Source organism: Galendromus occidentalis, unplaced genomic scaffold, assembly GCF_000255335.2.
Source record: "Galendromus occidentalis unplaced genomic scaffold, Mocc_1.1 scf7180000077468, whole genome shotgun sequence".
NCBI classification, from domain to species: Eukaryota; Metazoa; Arthropoda; class Arachnida; order Mesostigmata; family Phytoseiidae; genus Galendromus; species Galendromus occidentalis.
In genome coordinates, this window is record NW_003805456.1 from 4,199 (window position 1) to 22,413 (window position 18,215).

The window sequence follows — 18,215 nt, forward strand, 5'->3', positions numbered from 1 at the left end:
AGAAATCCCGGACGTAGCGACACAACTCGGATGACATCAACCGGGAATCTCTTGAGCCCCGGGATCCGGATAGCAGGCAATCTTGGCCCGGATTAAGGCGCCGAGACTAGCCATCACCGTTTTTGACCTAGGTCCTCAGGTACCGGATCCGGCTCCGGCTGATATTCACTCGCTAATCCCGGTTTTGCGGCATAGAAGCTATGGTTGACATTGGGCCTCGAATTCCACTGCTGCCGGGCACGGCAGCGTTGTGCATTTTGAATACAAACATCTCCCCGCCGGCCCGGGAAAATTAAGCGAAAAAAAATTGCGCGAGCTGTGAATACGATGCCCGAGAGCTGACACAATGTGAGCGGACCCCCTCCCTTCCTCCCCGGAAATCGGCAGGGGAAGAGATCAGTCTGGTTGCGTGGTTTAGAAGGCCGTCATTCAATTGGATGATTCACGGTGCTCGGCGGGTGGGATTTATTGTATGTGGGTGCTTCGTTCAAACCGGACAATTCCCTGTCTCGAGACCCGTTTTGTTGAGATAGACGAGGGGAGCAATGTGAGCTGTCGGGGGTCGGGCCTCCGACGACTGCGGAATGAATCCCGAGATTACTCAGGAGTAGTTCGACCTCTCAGGGGGAAATCGACTCCGAGCTATTAGAGGGCCTACCCACTCAGCACTCCGTTCAATAAAAATCGATCGAGAACCACGAGCCTCCAGACTTATTTGTGCTTGATACAAAACTCACTGCTTCGGAAAGAAACTTCGAGCACATTTTTCCAGTCGCGATAAGTTTTGATGAGGTCCGATCACTTTACTTAGCAGAGCGGAAAATCCATCTCGATCAGGGTTCACCGTTTGAAGTTTGATACAACGCCCACGTGAGAACGCGAGTGATGTTCCCTTAGATTGCGGTGGCTCCGCGACTCGAGGGCAACGCGGAGATAAAAATGAGCCAGAGCCTTTTGTCGTCTTCGTTCGAGCGAGCGGACCTGCTTTGCATTTGAATATCGTAGCTTGAAAAGCCGGTCGCATCGGATGCTTCCTCGGGTGTAGTCTTCTTACGCACTCCGAATCCACAAAAGGAATCGGCCGATGTTAATGAACACATGTCAGGAAAGAGAAATCTACGCACTACGGATTTAATGTGACTGTTTTCCTCTATTCATGATTCGCTAAATGTCAACGAGCGGATCAACTGAGAGCGGTGATCAACTCGCGCCACTGGAGCGAAAGAAAGTACTGGATTTCCGTTCATTCGTCCTAGTTACCAGAGCTCCTCCCTAGTGCCTCCATTCATCTCTGCAAATGACAACGATACTCGCTCGAGACAAGAGAGATATGCGAACGATGAACCGGAGAAAAATGAGATGAAACGAAGATACAAGCCGCTAGACGAGTGAGACATAGCACTCCGCCGGCCGGCTAGAATGTGACATGTATGCGAGGCTACTCGCTTGCGAGCGACGAAGATATATAGCGATTCATATTCAAACGATTGTATATGGACGATACGCGCGATAAGATTAGATTTACGGACGAGTGTATTTCGGGGGAGCGCTTCCGTGGACGTATCGGGTGGATAGATGCGCAAACGACGACGGACGCGGCGTCAAGGGGCCGGCTTTGACAAGAGCCAGTACACTTGTCCGACGAGGAGACCGACCGACTGACTAATGTTTCCTCATCGTGAGATTGAGTGAAAAATTCTGCCCACGGATTGGAATGCTGTCATCGAGTGGATAGAGTCTTCGACATCGGACGAATCAACTGCCCATAGAGAACCCCAGCCGCGGGCAATCTCCGATCGAGGCACATAAAATTGCGATACGCCTCTCGCTGGTTTACCGAGGATGAGATTCTGCGGCTTTTTACGTGCTCTGGGTATAATCCTATTAAGCGCGCATCAAAACACGCTGAGAATCCAGACGGGAATAGATTCCCTGTCGGCTTGTTTTCGCAGAGCTAGCTTGATCTTCAGATCCCCCCTCCGTGTAATATTCGGATAAGCCACGAAGCAGAGATTTTTTAGCGAAATCCAGACACACTGGGAATCGGAGAGCCGCTCCCTGGATCCGGCCGCTCCTTTATTGGCGCTGAGATTCAAATTTGAAGATGGGGGCAGACAGTCCGCGTGGAATCTCGAACGAGACTTGCCTCCGCTGAGCTTGTTGCATTTTGAGCACCTTATTCTCATGATACATTCTGAGAATAACTGGTTTGGAGCCGCACGCGAGTTCGCAGCAGCCTGTGAGCAGGGCTCAAACATTCACTCCACAAGCACTCTGGGTAGGGAGAGGAACGAGATTGTCAGAAAATGCGCAGAGATCTCGGCTCCTTGCCGACAAGGCCCCATGTCCAGGAAAAGATTACAGCTGTTGAGTTTTTCATCCTGCTCGGACTTTGAGCCACTGTCTTGCTGCCGCTGTGTTATTTCTGTTTCGTCCTTCCCTGCCCCTAACAAAGCATTTTTCCCCGTCGAGTCGTCGGAGACCCTTGCCATCTCGGTAAGCTGGACGCTTCCGGGACGAGTCGAGTGCACTGAGGAATGAGCCGAAAACGTCTAATTGTCGTTCACTGAAACTGATTCGCGGCGTTGCGATCCTCGTAGCGTGAAAACACCTAACTCTTCATTCATTCATGCATTTGATCACCGTAGGAAATGAGCTACCTCATCTCAGCGGACTTTTGTTTCACCTGAGAGAAAGAAAAACAATAAGATTCAAGACATTCTAGGGTGTGTCCGTGGCCGTGGAATATCATTCCATGTGCGATAGGGTATCCTTCCTTGCCGGGAATACTCATGACCCGGGCCCCGTGGAACCATAAGGTCACACCTGGCGGGCAACGAAGGGACTGACGTCACGTCGCAGCCTCAGCGGTGCCTGGTGAAGGCTCCGATTCCAAAAGTAAATCCTAAAGGGAGTAGAGCAATAAGTTCCGTCGTGACGCCCTTCGGAACTTGTCGATCGCGAACGATATCGCCTGAGATCCTTTGCGGTGGATGTCGGTCGGGAGCAAAGGTACAGCGCGATATATGCCTTCACGAGAATCATCTCCTTCCCCGCGCTCAAGTCAATCATGGACGCCGTGCCGTTTGTTTTTCGAGGCACTTCGCTCTCAGAGCTTTCAATACACGCAGCTGTCCTAGTTCTCCCGGAACTGTCAGTCCCGATCCGCGACGGGCTTCGAGCTTATCGAGAACAGTCTGTACGAGGTTTCGTACACGAAAGCAGGCTTCCCAACCGGCTCTGTCGCTAATTAGAAGTATTGGGAATCGATGCTGAGTGCGGAATGATTCGATGTTTCGAGTAGGATCCTGTCTTCTGATACGTGTTCGATGTTTTTATCGGTCCCCTCAACCCGACATGTCATCGAAACCTAGATCCGATATCTCAATTCCATTGAGCTATTCTGTCCTCGAATCGTCGCAGCGATCGAGAACCAATTCGACAACAAGGAGGCCCCTCGGGGAGGCATTCGGCACCGGAATGAGTCAGGCATACTCAGAAGTTATAGCTCAAAATTGATTAGTGTTTCGAAAAGCAACAGAAGTTCCCCTCTGAAATCGACTTCGGAACACACTTCGTGTCCGCTCTTCCCCCGATGCATCGGCGCCTTCGTTCGTATTGCGCGTTTCCCGCAGGTCATAGACCTCATCCAGTCGGAGCCGCAGAAATGAAGTCCGTGCTATAAGGAAAATTCCGCTCCATACCGAAAAAGGACAACCGGTCCATACCGAAAAGGACAACCGCTCCATACAACGTTGTGAAGCATTCTGAAATCGGTCCCGAACGTTTTGTTGATACCGCAATATCACCCAGTAGTCGAGATCCACCGAAGGTCGAATGTCAAAATAATTAGTCTGCAGAACACAGCTCAATAGACTCCCCAGAAGGAGTCTTTTTTGTGCTGGCTGCAGAGAACATTCTCGTCTCTGGCCAGCGAAGAAAGAAAACGAGAGCAGAATCTCAATCGTTAACCAGCCGAACCCGGGAAGGTCGGAGTGGAGCTCGGCCGCTTAAGTAGGTGAAGCTCTCTGAGATTCGCTGACGCGTTAGCTGACGTAATTACGCTCGAGATCGAGGCTCAATCACCTCCTCAAAAAGTTGCTCCGTCTGTGGTAAAGGTCGAGCGAACAAGGGATCAGCCTACTTGGAGCAGCAATCTTAAACTGTGCAGAATTCATTCGCCGCGCCGCCGCCGGCCGGCCCTGCCAGCGGATTTGCGGTGGCCTCGACGACGACGACTGTTGTTCGCCGGCTCGAATCCACAGGGAGAATGTGCGAGAAAACAGCGTTCTCTCAACAAAGCGGCTTAGGGTTCTTTTTTCTTCGCTGAATCGTTGACGCGTAGTTTCTCCCAGTGACTTCGCTCCGCAGCTTTTCGATGACGGGAGTTTTTCCCCCTCGCAGTTTCGGACGGATCGTGTTCGATTTCAACATCTTATGTTGTGTGTCCCGCTTGATCCTGTTCCTGTCCCTCGTTTGTTCCGTGTTCTTGAGCCGGATCGGCGGCGTTAAGGCGGCTTGGTCTCCTCGTCAGGAATTGTAAACAATAGGATCCTGTATGGGGGAAGTTCGAAATTTCTCCGGTGCCTCAAGCTGACTCTCCACACGGAGTCTCTGGGTCTCTCGGAGTCTCGGAATCTTCATTCGTCGGCCGCACTTATTCAACCGTGGCGTAAAAAAATATTGCCTCTGCGCCGTGAGTTGGCTGTCGCCAAATCATCGTTCATCGTTAGCGTCCATGATTTCGAGGATCAGAGTCTTTCGAAAAACTGGTTTATTCCTGTACGGGTAAAAATAGCGTCGGGGATAACACGACGGAGCTGTGACAATCCTGGAGCCGGAAGATCGGGTCCAGAAATGACCCGTTCGACCCCAGCGCTCCAGGAGTAATCTCTGAGCATCCCCTGCCGAGAGGAATCGACCAGCGGCGGACGGTCGAATGTGGGAGCAGCAAGTAACGCCGAGGGAATAATCGATACCATTCTGTTACAGATGCCTCAGGCAGACCGCCAGCTGAACCCTCTTCGTCGCTCGACGTACTGTTGCCCGGCCCAGATGCCGGGCGTTGTACCTAAGCATACAAGCAGACGTACCTCTCTTCCCGTTATCACGCTTGGCGGCCAGCCGGGACTCATGGTAAGTGAGATTGATGCAACAAATCTACACAACAAATTCCGCGGCACACTCCCACTTACCGCGGACACAGACACCCTCGACACCGTCAGAGTGCGGCTTGCTCCGTAGTGAAGGTAAAATTGCCACTGCGTAAGGCCCGAGCGAGCGACTATGGATCCAGCATACCGACGAGCATAAGTACGCGGCAACAGACCCTCAAACGCAAACATGCAGACCTACACATGAGGCGTTCGTCGGTTCTCCGTCAGATCGGATCCCATTTCGTTCTGAATCAGGCTCTTTCATATCTGAAAAAGTCTGGGGCTACCAGGTTGTCTCCGGTACGACCCGCTTCAACTGTTTGCTGGAGGCGAATGTGAGCCAGATGCCTTGTTGCTATAGAGCTGAAACTCGCTGAAGCAGCCATTGAGCTCGCTGAATGAATACGGGAGCTTTTATTACCGTCTCGATATTACGGCCTGTCCTCCACGAGCTCTCTGAGGCAACAGAAGCAGCAGACGGGCTGGAGGACTTTTCCGCCGCCCGCGCGAAATTCCCGGGCACCTGCACGAGGCTTTCGGCGGAACAGCTTCAACTCAGCTAGGAGGAAGGTTCATGGGGAATAGCGCTGCTATCCTACTAGGGGTCAATCTCTGACTGAGCATGATGTACATAGATGTCAAGGCCTATATCTGTCGGGTAAATCGACGGCATTCGTCGGGATCTTGAAGTTTTCGACGAAGAATGAGCTGGAGAAGCTTTCAGAGTATGGCGACCGTGATAGGCATTTATTTGCATCGTTCTCACCTGCGGATCGACCGCGCCAGCGATTATTGGCGATTCCCGAGGTGCATGGCTCCAGATCCAAAGAACGGTGGAACAGGTGGCCATGCTCCGTAAATTATGGAAAACGTCGGTTTGGTCGATGGAGCATGCTGTGGGCTCCCTACGCAAGTAGCCATTGGTATCGTCGAAAATTTACCGGGATCCCGCGACCCAGAGATCGAGACCATGGATGGGTCTAAGGATCGATAAAGGTATTCCCCCACGGGGGAAAAGATCCATGGATTCGGGAGGAAAATTTCGAGATGGGTCGAGGAGAGTTAAACACGGAGCTTGAGGAGGGCTCCGAAACCCACTCGACCTCCGGGTCCCGAGATATCCTGATCGACAGCTACTTCTTCGACACTTACGGCATGTTTTGCATGCCCTGCCATTCATGTTTACCGCAGACTTTGTAGTGGGTACCACCGATCCCCTTGACATTGTTTGCGTTATGGCGACAGATGTTCCTCTCGAAAAACTCCCTCCCAGGAACCGCGAGAGAATATTCTTCCCGGGGAAGACGTCTAGTTTGCGTATAAACTTGAACAGTAGATTACCCTCTGAGGTAACTGACACCTCGTGAAGAGGTTCTCATCGACGATTATGACCGGAAGGGTGTGGTTTTAGCGGAGAAACAGCCAGGACACGCAACCTTTGGAGCCATGGGTGCGGACTTCCCCTCTACAGCATCGGTCAGGAATAACGGTGAAGGGCTCAATACAAGCCTGTCAGATCAAGCGACCGACCTTGCAGAGTTCCCGCCCTGCCGTTCCCTCCCCAAAGCCTCTAAGGAGTCTTTCGGCCAACCTGCGAGCTTGTTATCAAGCCTTGAGGTTGGCCCGCACACTTTAAATACAAGCGATCCAAGCTGGAGAAGATGATGATGATAACGATGATGATTCTGCAGATGATGACGCCGAGCAAGCTGCGGATGACGCAAAGCTCCTCGTCGGCGAGTGTATGTACCGAACGTTCGATCGCACTTGCCCATCCTCCTCGCGGAGCTCTAGTCTAAATGGTCTTAAAATAAAGACCACAACCACCATCCGGCGCGGAGGAGCTCTGCGGTAGGGGTGGCGCCAGCAGCGAGCTCCTTGGCAAAACTCTCTCTGAGGTAGGCCGGCCGTGATGTTGGTCCGGAGCCGAGTCGACGACTGCTTCTAAAACTACCTCCTCTCGAAAATCGCAGCCTTCGAGATCATTCCGCTGTCTTCGTTCACGCGAGCAAAATATTCCTATCTGGCTCTTCGCTTGGCGTTCGGCCCTGCTTTCCGGAACGTACCTACCTACCTACCGACGGACGGAGCTCTCCTTTTGATCCACCGACTGAGAGTAGTAGGTAGGCAAACGAGCTCGCGCGCCAAGACACCGCGATCTATCGAGTCCCCAAGCGAATCGTTTCCTTCCTCTCGCTCATAGGGTAATTTTCGTCATCCGAAATTAGCAGCGGCGGCGGCGGCGAGACGACGATGGCGACGGCGGATGCGAGCACGCGGGAGGTCGTTGTTGGCCAGCGCGTAGGAGTTTGACTCGCGACTCGTTGATTGCTTATGCAAATGAAAAACATCGTATTTTCGCTACACACCTGATTCATTCTGCAATCAGCGGCGAGCTTCTCTAATGCTGTCGGAGCAAACTAGAATCGCTGCCTTCGGTGGAAATTCTCACCGTCTGAGTCGTACCGAAGGGTAAATGATGGGAAACATAAACACGAACACAACGAGACGGCTTTCATTTCGTATTCCTCTCCTCCACCTGCTGTTGTTCGCCGTAAGCAGCTTCCACTACGAACACGTTCTCTCGGCCTGCTCAAAAGAACTATAAATACATACGCTTGGGACGAGGGGCGACCGACGATACCGTTTCGTCTGCGCTCGGCTTCGAACGCTGCCTTTTTCCGTGGAACGGAATCGTTTCTCCTTTCTCCTTAGGGCGTTTGTCGGTCCAAATCAAGTGATTGGAGAAGAAAACGGCGAGTAGCGTCTAATCTAATTGTGAATGAGAGCGTCGGCTCGCTTCTGTGAGCACACTCGTATCCGCTGAGAATTGAATCCGGATTCCCGCTTGCAGAATAATGCAATCGACGTACATAAGTTCCAGTCCTAATGTTTATGGGAGATTTTTTTTCTTACTCCTGCATTTGGATAATGAATAGTATTTCCCCAAAAAAAAACGTACATCCGATTGAACACTTGACGGTGAAAATCGCGGAGTTTGAGCTCACCCAGCACATCCGACCGCAACCCCACTCCGGAGTCCCGTCGAATCGATGCGATCCCAGCGGAAGACTCCATCGGGTAAATCCCTTGCGTACGCACGGAGCCGAGATCTCCGAAAGAAATGTCATTCATTCTATTTGCGAAAGATAGCTCGGTGCAGCCGCCGTGAGATCTTGTTTGAGGTTGAGCTCGGTCGTGAGAGCTCCAGTCAGCGGCCACCTGTGGGCTCGCCTGTTGTTATTTTGGGCCCTCGCCCGCCCTTCCTTTCTGGGGTCCACTCTTTCGTCTTTCCGCTCCAACATGGCGTACCCCTGTGTTTTTATTGTGCCAAAGCTGTCTCTGATGCGACCGTAACCTTCGAAATAGGCCTATTTGCCGTCGATTCGTAGTTGGCTAGACGTCCCGGGAAGTGGTCGAGGGAAGCCGCGTGGTCAGTTCCCTGCAGCGGGCGTCTCGGCCCCGCAGGAGGACGCCTGACGTCACAGCCGCTGAGACCCTCGCTTCCTCCATCAGCTCCTTGTAGCAAGCAGCTCGGTTTAGATTCCTCTCCTCTACATATAGCGGATTAGGGATCTTGTGGTGACGGTTTCTGAAGGCTGACCGCACCGGAATTCGCGCTGGTGCAAACCTCGGTCGAGAAGGACAGAGACGCAGCCGCGACGGGTCGGCCACTCGTTCTGTGAACCACGAAACCCGACGAACGAACAGACGGGACTCGCACGCTCGGCGGAAAAACGGACCGACCGAACGAACGAGCGGAAAAACAAAAAGACTGCTCTACAGAGAACGAGCCAGAAAAGTTGCCCCAACGCACGCTGCCAACTTGACGATCGGAGTGTTCTTGTGTGTACTCGTGGGCTCGCAGCCCGCTGCCATTGTTGGCTGTCGCCAGCCGCCGTTTCCCGAGGTAGAACGTTTGTGGATAGACAACGAGTGCAATCATCATCAAGTCGGAGTACCCCGTGTCGTGGCCGCTGTTGTTCAAGCAATTCCACACTCCGCTCGGTCCCCACGGGTTGCCAAGTCAAGCCGAGTGTTTGCCGACGCGCTTCGTGAATACTCGGGGAGCCACAGGACGGCCCTGGTACCGGCTGGGGCTGCCGCACGAGCACAGGTTCTCTAGGTAGAGTTTCATAGAAAGTAGTCGGGACGTCTGCGTGAGTGCCGCCCTGGAACCCGGAGGTTCCTGACCGTCGTTGTTGTTGTTGTCGACGTGCGTCGCGTCGCAGTTCCCGCCAATGTGACCGATCAAAGTGATTCTGATCGAATCTATCGTCCTCCGACGGGAGCTCTAAACTCACTCGAACGTCATCGACGCCGCGTGGTTGCGGAGTCGAGGTTCTGCGAAAGCGAGTTCCTGGATCTGCAAATCGCGCAAACCATGCTCATCATTTGCGCACGTTTTTCGGCAGACGGTCGACGTGAGCCGTGACGCGACGCTGAGGCGTCGATGCCATCAGCGCCATCGTAGTCGTCGTCGTCGTCGTCGTCTTCTTCTTCTTGTCCTCGGGAAAAGTCCGGGTCGTCTTCGTCGGAACTCGGAGCTCGGAACCTCGGAGATTTTCCATCTTGATCATCGTCACCTTTTGGTTGTGCTTGGATCGAAATTCGGGTGCGCCCATCGTTGGACGACGGCCGCCCTCGGGGCATCATCGCCATCACCATCATCATCATCGGATCGAATCATCAGCGAAGCGACGACAATTCTGCGCAACAGAAAAAGTCGCGGCACGATCGCATCGTGTCGAGGTTGCGAACGTAGTCGGTGTGAACGGGGTCTCTCGTGCGAAACTCGCTCAGCTCAAGCAAGTACAAAACATGCCAAATCGTACATAGCCGAGGCATCCCAGGCGTCAGCGGTCCTCAATCGAAGAAGATACTCTCGGAATGGATTTCTTGTGAACTTGTTGCCTCCTCTCTATCCGCCACCGTCGAACTCCCAGAGCAGCAGCAATAGATCAGCCGGGCCTCCGAGTCCTGTCTTGATCTTGGTTTTCCAAGAGACATGGGAGCTAACCAGGGCAGAGTCAAAGTCTACGGTGCTCAGTCCTCGTCGCTCAAAGTAAGATTTCGGAATTCCTCGCGGGGGAGGGAAGGCGCCCGGCTTGAGATTTATAGAGAGAGCGAGAGACATGGGGAAATTCGATAAATATGGGAATCTCTCCGGGAACGCATTCGATTCGGTATGAGCTCAGACGCGTGACAGTAACTCGGCGGATGTTGGCAATCCACAGAACCTGCGTAGCCAGAAGGACAAACGGTCCCCTCGGCCCTGCCAGAGGGGGTCCTCGGCTCCCTCGTCGACAAGTCAGGTCCCAAATGATCTGGCGAACCAGAGCGAGGGACCCAGTAGGGGCCTCCAGTCAGGGACGACGACCCACAAGAGTTACCAGGTAGCGAACATAATGTGGTGATCGAAACTTTAGGATCGGACCTCTACAGAGAACGCTGACGCACACAGGAACACAGTGACAGCAGACAATTTCGAATAGGCTTTTTAGCGTTAAGAAATTGATTTCTTGATCGCGATAATTTTCTTTCTTCATGTCAATGATGTCTCAATTCGAGGGTTTGAGATCGAGACCGATGTTCTAAATCAAATTTCAACCTTTCCAGAGTCTCGGGCCCAGCCTGGACCAAGCGCTGTTGACGGAGGCGCATGGGCTGATCACAGATATGCTCCAGGACCCACTGTTACCTCCACACATAACATGTGGACTCCGAGCCTTAAGCAGTCTGCTCTGCCCTTCGGGAGGTCCCCCCAAGCAGCGGGGGAGCCAGGGAGGGTCCCTGGCAGTCGAACTGAGACCAACTTGCGATCCACAAGAAGAGGATCTCCCTTACACCGGGGAGAAACCTTCTGCCATTCCTAAGGTTAGTCGCTTTATCCCTGCCTGAGGCGTCCCTCACGATTTTCTCGGTTCCCTCAGCCGACAATAGGAACCCCTAAACCCGAGAATCGACCCGTTAGCTCAGGGAAAATTGATGAACAGGAGGCGAGATGAAATCTTCTGCATGGAGTTGCGGAAAAACACCTGCGAGGCTAAGATGGGATCTGAAATTTGAGAATTGATCGAGGGCAACGGTATGACTGTTGCGAGTCGACGAACGCTTCTCCATGGAGCAGGAAGGAACAGTCCAGTCTCTCCCACCTGTAACGTGACTCATGTAATCAACTCGCGAAGGGCAACACCTGCACTTAGAGTCACCGCATTAGGAGCTCGGCGAGGCTTCTTCCCAGCCGGACGCGCTCTCTCCGGTCGAGATAATATTTATTAGGCTCTCCCCGGCTCTGTTTCGCCGGACTCGATTCGCGGGGGTTGCGGATAAAATAATAATAATGATACGGGTATTGTATGCCTCCGGAGGGATCCGATTCTGCCTGTTAGACAGAATTCGCGGAACCCTGCTCTGCTCAGGAGCAGGATTCACCTTCGGGTCGGAGGGCCTGTGTTTTCCCGCTTCGGTCGTTGACTGAGTCGGTCGACGTGTTCTCTCGTCGACTGCTTTGCTGTATGGATGCGTCACGTTTTCCAATCGCAACGAGTACCCTTGCACAAGAGAGCAGACTGGAATTGGTCGGTCAATGCGGTGCCCGTTAGAGCGTACAGGGAACGATTACGAATTGCGTAATGTCCCGTTCGATCGAAGAACTTTTGATCGCTGTTCTCCCGGAGACGCTCCTAAGGGTCCTCGATTTAGAAGATGTCGACAACAAATCCACTTCGATGACCGCTCACACAGGGTCCAAGTTCCGAGGGGGGATCCTTGCAAGCAGCCGCTGACCTCCGATTGCTGAAAACGATCGGTTGGATTGCGCATGCGATGTGATGAACAATAATCACTGCTCCGAGAATATTCGTATCTATCGCTTGGCAGAAGACTTTTTCGAGCGGAGCAAGCCGCCCGAGCCTCATCGAATGCCAATCGAAGGGAGATCGCGATCGGGGCAGGAACATTCGGTCGCTCCGCTCCATCGGAATTTTCCGTGGAATTGTAACCTGGGAGCGGGAGCGTACATGAAGGAGGGAGGCAAACCCTCGAACTTCCCGTTCGCTAAGCGTAGGGATCTGGGACGTCTTCATCATTTTTGAGACCTTGCCGACATTCCTACCGGCAGCGTATCCCTCCCCCCTCTTTGACTGGACCGCAGATTTCGCCCCATCCTGACGTATCGTTTGCACTGTTTTCGGTATCCCTCGGCTCATGATCTCTCTCGAACATGCCAGAGCTCAGGTTTGCGTTTAATTCCACAGCTACGGCGGCACCTACCGCCTTCACTTCTGCGGAGAATGTCAACTTCAACATGGACTACAACGACCTCCGCCACGGGGATGCCGACGCTAGAGCCAGAGCCTTCTCGCAAGAGAAGCACTAGCTTTAGGTGAGTCTTTCGGACTTCTCCAAGGAGTCGCTGTGCTTGGTGCCGGTCGAGGTCTATACCGGTGAATGCTCACTTCGGTTTGATTCCCTAATTCCGGAACGTGGAATGCTCATGGGTAGATCACGTGATTGTAGAAGCTTGCGGTGCGCTCTCATAGAATTCTCATAGGCGGAGCCGGATACGTTTCCGCCACCATACTTACGCTATTCCTGAAAATTCGGAAAAGTGCTCGAAATCGTGTTTGAGAACTTTTCGGGTATCTCTGGAGTCATGATCCACGTGGGATCCAATGCTGGGGGATCCAAGCGGGATCCAATGCTGAAGGACTCCCGACGTCGATTTGCTGCTTATTCCATCCGCCTCATACTCCACAATTCTTCATTCACGATTTTTCACCCAACAAACCCGGACTTCATTTTCTTTTTCCGATTTTTCGAAACTTCTATCTGCATGATCTGACTCTTGTCATTGGGCTCGTGAAGAACTAACTACTATGCCTCCTGATTGCGAATTGCGCCCTATAATACACATGCTGCGATTTTGGGTGGAGTACGGAACGACAGAATGGTCATCAGGGAATGCTTTACGGTCGAGAGGAGGTGTCACCGATACCTTCGGATGAGATCGACTTCCCGGGTCCGAGAGGAAATTAATGGGAAAATACCTGTTCTTCTCTTTTAGTGCTGCGCTGCGTTCGCCCTCATCTTCGCTATGTCCTCCGGGTGATAGAAATTCGTTAAGTTTAGAACCAGGGTGAGTTCCACGTCCACTCTCAGCTATTTGACCTCTGTCCTCTTGTACCTGAATTCCCTCGTTTCTCTTGCTCGAAACAACGAGCTCCCGGCATTCCCGAGCGTGGTCGCTGCTCGTTCGGTGAGGGTCGGCGGTCATTACGGATTGAGAACCGCAGATCGCATCAGTATGTATCGATCTATAAAATGCTTTCCGACGTGACTCGCATCCTCCGGCTACCGACAGCTCCGGGAAAGATTTGCTAGTGCGCGTTGGCAGCTGCGGTTTCGTGGGTTAAGAGTCAGAGGCTGTTGCTGGCTTTGTCTGTCATTAGGATGCCGTCTGTGTTTCGCTCTGAGGTCTCCGACGGAAGTTACGTGCTTCGATTCCAAGAAGTGATGATTCGCCATAAGCGCCGGTCCAGATTGCCTTGATTTAAGTAATCGAGAACTCCCCTTTCTCTCGAAACCGTAGAATCATTGTTCGACACTGTCGGTGCCTTCAAAAGCGACTATTTGTTTACCGGATCACTGACCCTCGGTCTCGTTACGCTCGCCCCGGCCCCTTTGAAATTCAGCGGAGCTTCAGAGCTTTCATCGAGTAAACGTCATCGATATCGTTCTATGGTTTTCAATACCGGTCGATGTTTGGACGGTGCTCCGCTATGCTCGGGGCAGCTCACGGCGGCAATGGATTCTCTTTATACCTATCAGCGGGCATGCCGGGTCGGACGGAACCGTCGGTCTGGTGATGTGATGAATCATAATATTGAAATGTCTCCTCGAAAATTGAAGGAGTAACGACGAGGCCGAATCTCCCTCGAGTATTCCGGAGGGCGCGGTTGAATGTCGACAGGATCGACTTCGATCTGAGGGACAGCTCAACTTATTAGAGACTGTGAAACGTGATTCACTGACTCCCGACGGACACGAAAGAGATCGTTTTCGACTAGACCGAAGATCCGAGAGCCAACGATCAGACATAATCTGCAGCCACTGCGGTCGGAGAAGCAGCTTTAGTCAAACAATTCCAGAAGAGCCCCCAATCAAACAGGTAAATAAATCATCATAGCGACCGTCAACAAGTGCACCTCCGAGCGGAATTCACCCTCAAGTGTTGAATTCTGAGACTCGAAACAGAACTTGAGGTACTCGAGTACCCGGGGGCATGCCCACTGAACTTTCGCGCTCGTTCGTTTCAGAACAAACCGCCAGAAATTTCCTCGCCGTCACCGGGCGTATTCCATATCAACGGACAAGTATTCGATGTGATGTCCATTCGGAACGATCCGCTATTGGCCACTTTAGGCGATTGGGATTTTCAGATATTTGATCTCAGTGAAAAAGATCCCAACACCATATTGAGCAAGGTACGTGTCCCCGCAGACATAGAGCGGGAGCTCTCCTCCTGACCGTATCGCCGAATCGGATTCTGTTTTGAAAAGCCGTTCGATCGAGTTTCCGTTCCCCGTGAGATATTCCATAACATTATTCCGCTCGATAGATTTGAAAGGCTCATGAAGTCATGAGTCCATTCAAAAGATCGAGGCTTGCCAGACATGGCAGCGCTCGAGTCGGCCACTCGATCGCTCCGGTCCATCAACAGTGGTTCCTTATACGAATTAGTCTGGTTCTTTTCCCAGTGCCCGGGCGAGGCAGCCGTCGAAGTCTAACAAGATGATTCTCTGACCGTTTACAGATGTGCTACAGAATCTTCCACGACACCGGCCTTTTCGAGTCGTTTAAAATTCCGGAGAAACAGTTTTTAGCGTTTCTGCATGCGGTCGAAAACGGCTACAGAGATAAGCCGTATCACAATCGAATGCACGCGGCAGATGTTCTGCACGGAGTAAGTCTCGATGAATCGTAGAGGTTTCAACTGTTGCTCATTATTCTTCGTAGAGAGCAGCTCCGAGCCGGAATAAGGAAACCGTCATTATTTGAACCCTGATGATCCTTCTCCTGTCAGACATTCGCGAGAGCGGTTTCCTCGTTCGGCCGGTTGAGCCGCGAGGGAAAATGTTCATTTGAACATGTTCCGTCTCGCGTTAATTTCGAATGACATCTATCTTGGGGAGCTTCTAGAGGCTTCGGAGGCGATAATTAATTACTTACGGAGAGTTCTCCACGCTAGGTGTATCACCTGACATCTCAGCCAATCCCAGGTCTGGAGCAAGTTCCAGTCTCCGATTCCAGTCAGCCATCCACCGGTCAAGATTCCCCTCTACATCAAACCTACTTCGGTGAGTGAGTCATGGATATCTATTGATTTATTTAGGTGAATTGATTGACTCGGACCACACGGTTGATTCCGAATGGACTCCTCCTCCTACATGTGCCTGGATTTTTTCCCTCGATTCGCATAGTTCATTGAGCCCCGCTTTTACAGCGCAAAGTTGTCCCAGCGAAGGGAATCTACCTTACGGAATCATGGGCATAAATTTCCCGGCCTTGGAGCTCATGGCTCTGTATCTGGCCGCGGCCATGCACGATTTCGACCATCCAGGTCGGACGAACGCTTTTCTCGTGACAACTCACGCCCCACAAGCCATCCTCTACAATGACAGGTACGTGCGGTCGTCCATCGTGCAATCGGCTTCCCCGTCCATCGAGTCAACAAGCTCTCTCAGGGGATGACACCGTCCTGACCCGGTCAACGGAAACGTCTGCCGTTCCAGTGCAAGGTCTCCCCACTTCTCTTGAGGTCCGCCTACGCGGCCGCAGGACTCAATCAGCCTTTCTTTGAATTACTCATTCCACCCGAGAGAGTTGAAATGCGACGAATCTTCCTGATACCTACTATACTAGTTCCGGGCTCTTCCTTGTAGGTCCGTCCTGGAGAATCATCACGCGGCGGCAGCATGGTCGCTTCTGATGAGTCATTCCGAGTACGATTTTCTGTGTAATCTCGACAAAGCAGAGTTCAAGAGACTGCGATATCTCGTCATAGAGTGCGTTCTAGCCACAGATCTGAAACGTCACTTCGAAATTCTCGCAGAGTTCAGCGCGAAAGTGAGTTCTGCTCGCAATGGAGGGCAGGATGACATTCCACCCCCCAATTCATGGAGATTGATATTGGCCGAGAATTTCCGAAGATAATACTCATCTCGTCCCTAGATGAATATTACGGACGGGAGCGGTCTCGATTGGACGAACGAGGCCGATCGTCTTCTTGTCAGCGAGATGGCCATCAAACTTTCCGATATCAATGGGCCGTGTAAAAAGCGAGATATTCACGTTCGGTGGACGCATCGTATAGTTGAAGAGTTCTATGAACAAGGTAAGCAGAGGGCATGCGCTCGCATTGAGACAACAAGCCACCCCTCGCAGTTTACCCCATCAGTCGGTTCAATCTTATCATTGGAATGCGTCCCCGCAGGCGATGAGGAGCAACGACTCGGTCTCCCAGTATCGCCGTTTATGGACCGATCTCGACCTCAGCTTGCCAAACTTCAAGAATCGTTCATCAAGCATCTCGTCGCACCCCTTTGCAATGCATATGGCCAGGCCGGGCTCCTGCCTGGAGAATGGGTCCTCGTGGATGGTGATCCTCAAATTCTCAACGATAAATCGGGTGGTGAGTTAGAAAAAAGAGAGACTTCGGAGAGCTCATTCCATCCCGTCGCTCAATCCGTTTCCCGAAACTGTCGGAGAGAGCTCCTCAGTTGTAGAGACTCAGGCCAAACCCTTTACAGACGATGATGCTTCGTCGAGTGACACCAACCTCGACGATGATGAAAACCGAGAATACGGGAAGCCCAATCCAAGAAGAGCGAGCCAAGTTTTCTGCGTCCAAACCCAACACCTACAGGTGACTTTCCAACATCCCCCGGTAGCACTTTCTCACAAATTTCCTCTCGATTTCCGCTGGTGCCCGTTCCAGACTCGCGATGTTCTCTTTAATTGACTTGCAGGACAATTACGCGCATTGGATCAAGGTCATCGAGAAGGAACAGGAATCGACGTCGAGTCTCCAAGAAGGCGAAGAGGGCGAAGGGGACGAGCCTTAATCTAAGCCATTTCTCATTGTGAAGTGATCCATTCCGAAAAGAACACCTCACGCCCCTTCGGAAAAATCTGAAGCACACTGAGAGACTCCCTCCGTTTTCACCGTCTCTCGACAATCCGATAGGTGGATAGCGATTCAGAGGAGAAATCGGATTCGTGTGAAAGTTCATCGATGACAACACTGATAGAGACGGCGTCGAGAGCGGGGAGCTCGAATCCCTCAGTCGAAACACGAGGGAAGTGTGATATCGCCATACTGTTTTACGCTTTGGCAGCGGAAGGACCAAGAAGAGAATATTGTCAGCGGGAGCGATTATCAGACGCTGGAAGTCACCGACGTGTACGCAGTCAATCATCAACGGACGGACCTTGGAGCGTGATTGTCTTCGTCATTTGTCTGCAAGAATTCAATGCTTAGGAGTTCGCTTTTGATACGCAAGGAATTGGAACGTGCCACAGGAGACAAAGGGATGCTACCACGCTTGCGGGGGCTGATTGTGGGGGCCTTGAGAGAGAGTAGGGGAACAAATATTGCTCTGAGTCGATGGGGAAAATCTAGAAAGGCCAAACATCAGGCTCGTCTGTTGAACAGTCACTCAGACAGTCAGTCGGCCAGCCCGACCATAGCACGGCTCTTGGAACGTTGGATGGATAGAGAGCAACGATGACAAAGAAAAGTTTTGGGTAGCGAGTTGATCGTATTCCTTCGAGACCGTCTTTCTCATTAAGGTCTCGATCGTTGAAAATGAGCCTGACGGCTGCACAGGCGATTTTGAAAAATCTCAGCCGGAGGGCGGCGTCAAACGAAACTTTGTAAAAAGAGCCCGACGGAACACTAGGTAGAGATAATAAAGTTAACGCGCAGCGTCTCCTCGGTAGCGTTGCACGGATGAATCGTCGAATTTTTCTCACGAAAACTTTGATCACAATTTA

The 18,215-nt window shown here is 52.1% G+C and overlaps 1 protein-coding gene across 1 annotated transcript; it reads left to right on the forward strand.

Moving 5' to 3' along the window:
* The first annotated feature begins 10,164 nt into the window (after positions 1–10,164).
* Positions 10,165–17,796, forward strand: LOC100899563 (cGMP-inhibited 3',5'-cyclic phosphodiesterase A). The gene is made up of 15 exons (XM_029111767.1): positions 10,165–10,221; positions 10,394–10,554; positions 10,766–11,033; positions 12,416–12,543; positions 13,225–13,296; positions 14,070–14,328; positions 14,477–14,644; positions 14,974–15,123; positions 15,409–15,517; positions 15,664–15,841; positions 16,103–16,286; positions 16,392–16,554; positions 16,654–16,848; positions 16,940–17,085; positions 17,189–17,796. Exons 1-15 carry the CDS (start codon positions 10,165–10,167, stop codon positions 17,282–17,284), a joined length of 2,334 nt encoding a protein of 777 aa, XP_028967600.1. The 3' UTR covers positions 17,285–17,796.
* The last annotated feature ends 419 nt before the right edge of the window (positions 17,797–18,215 follow it).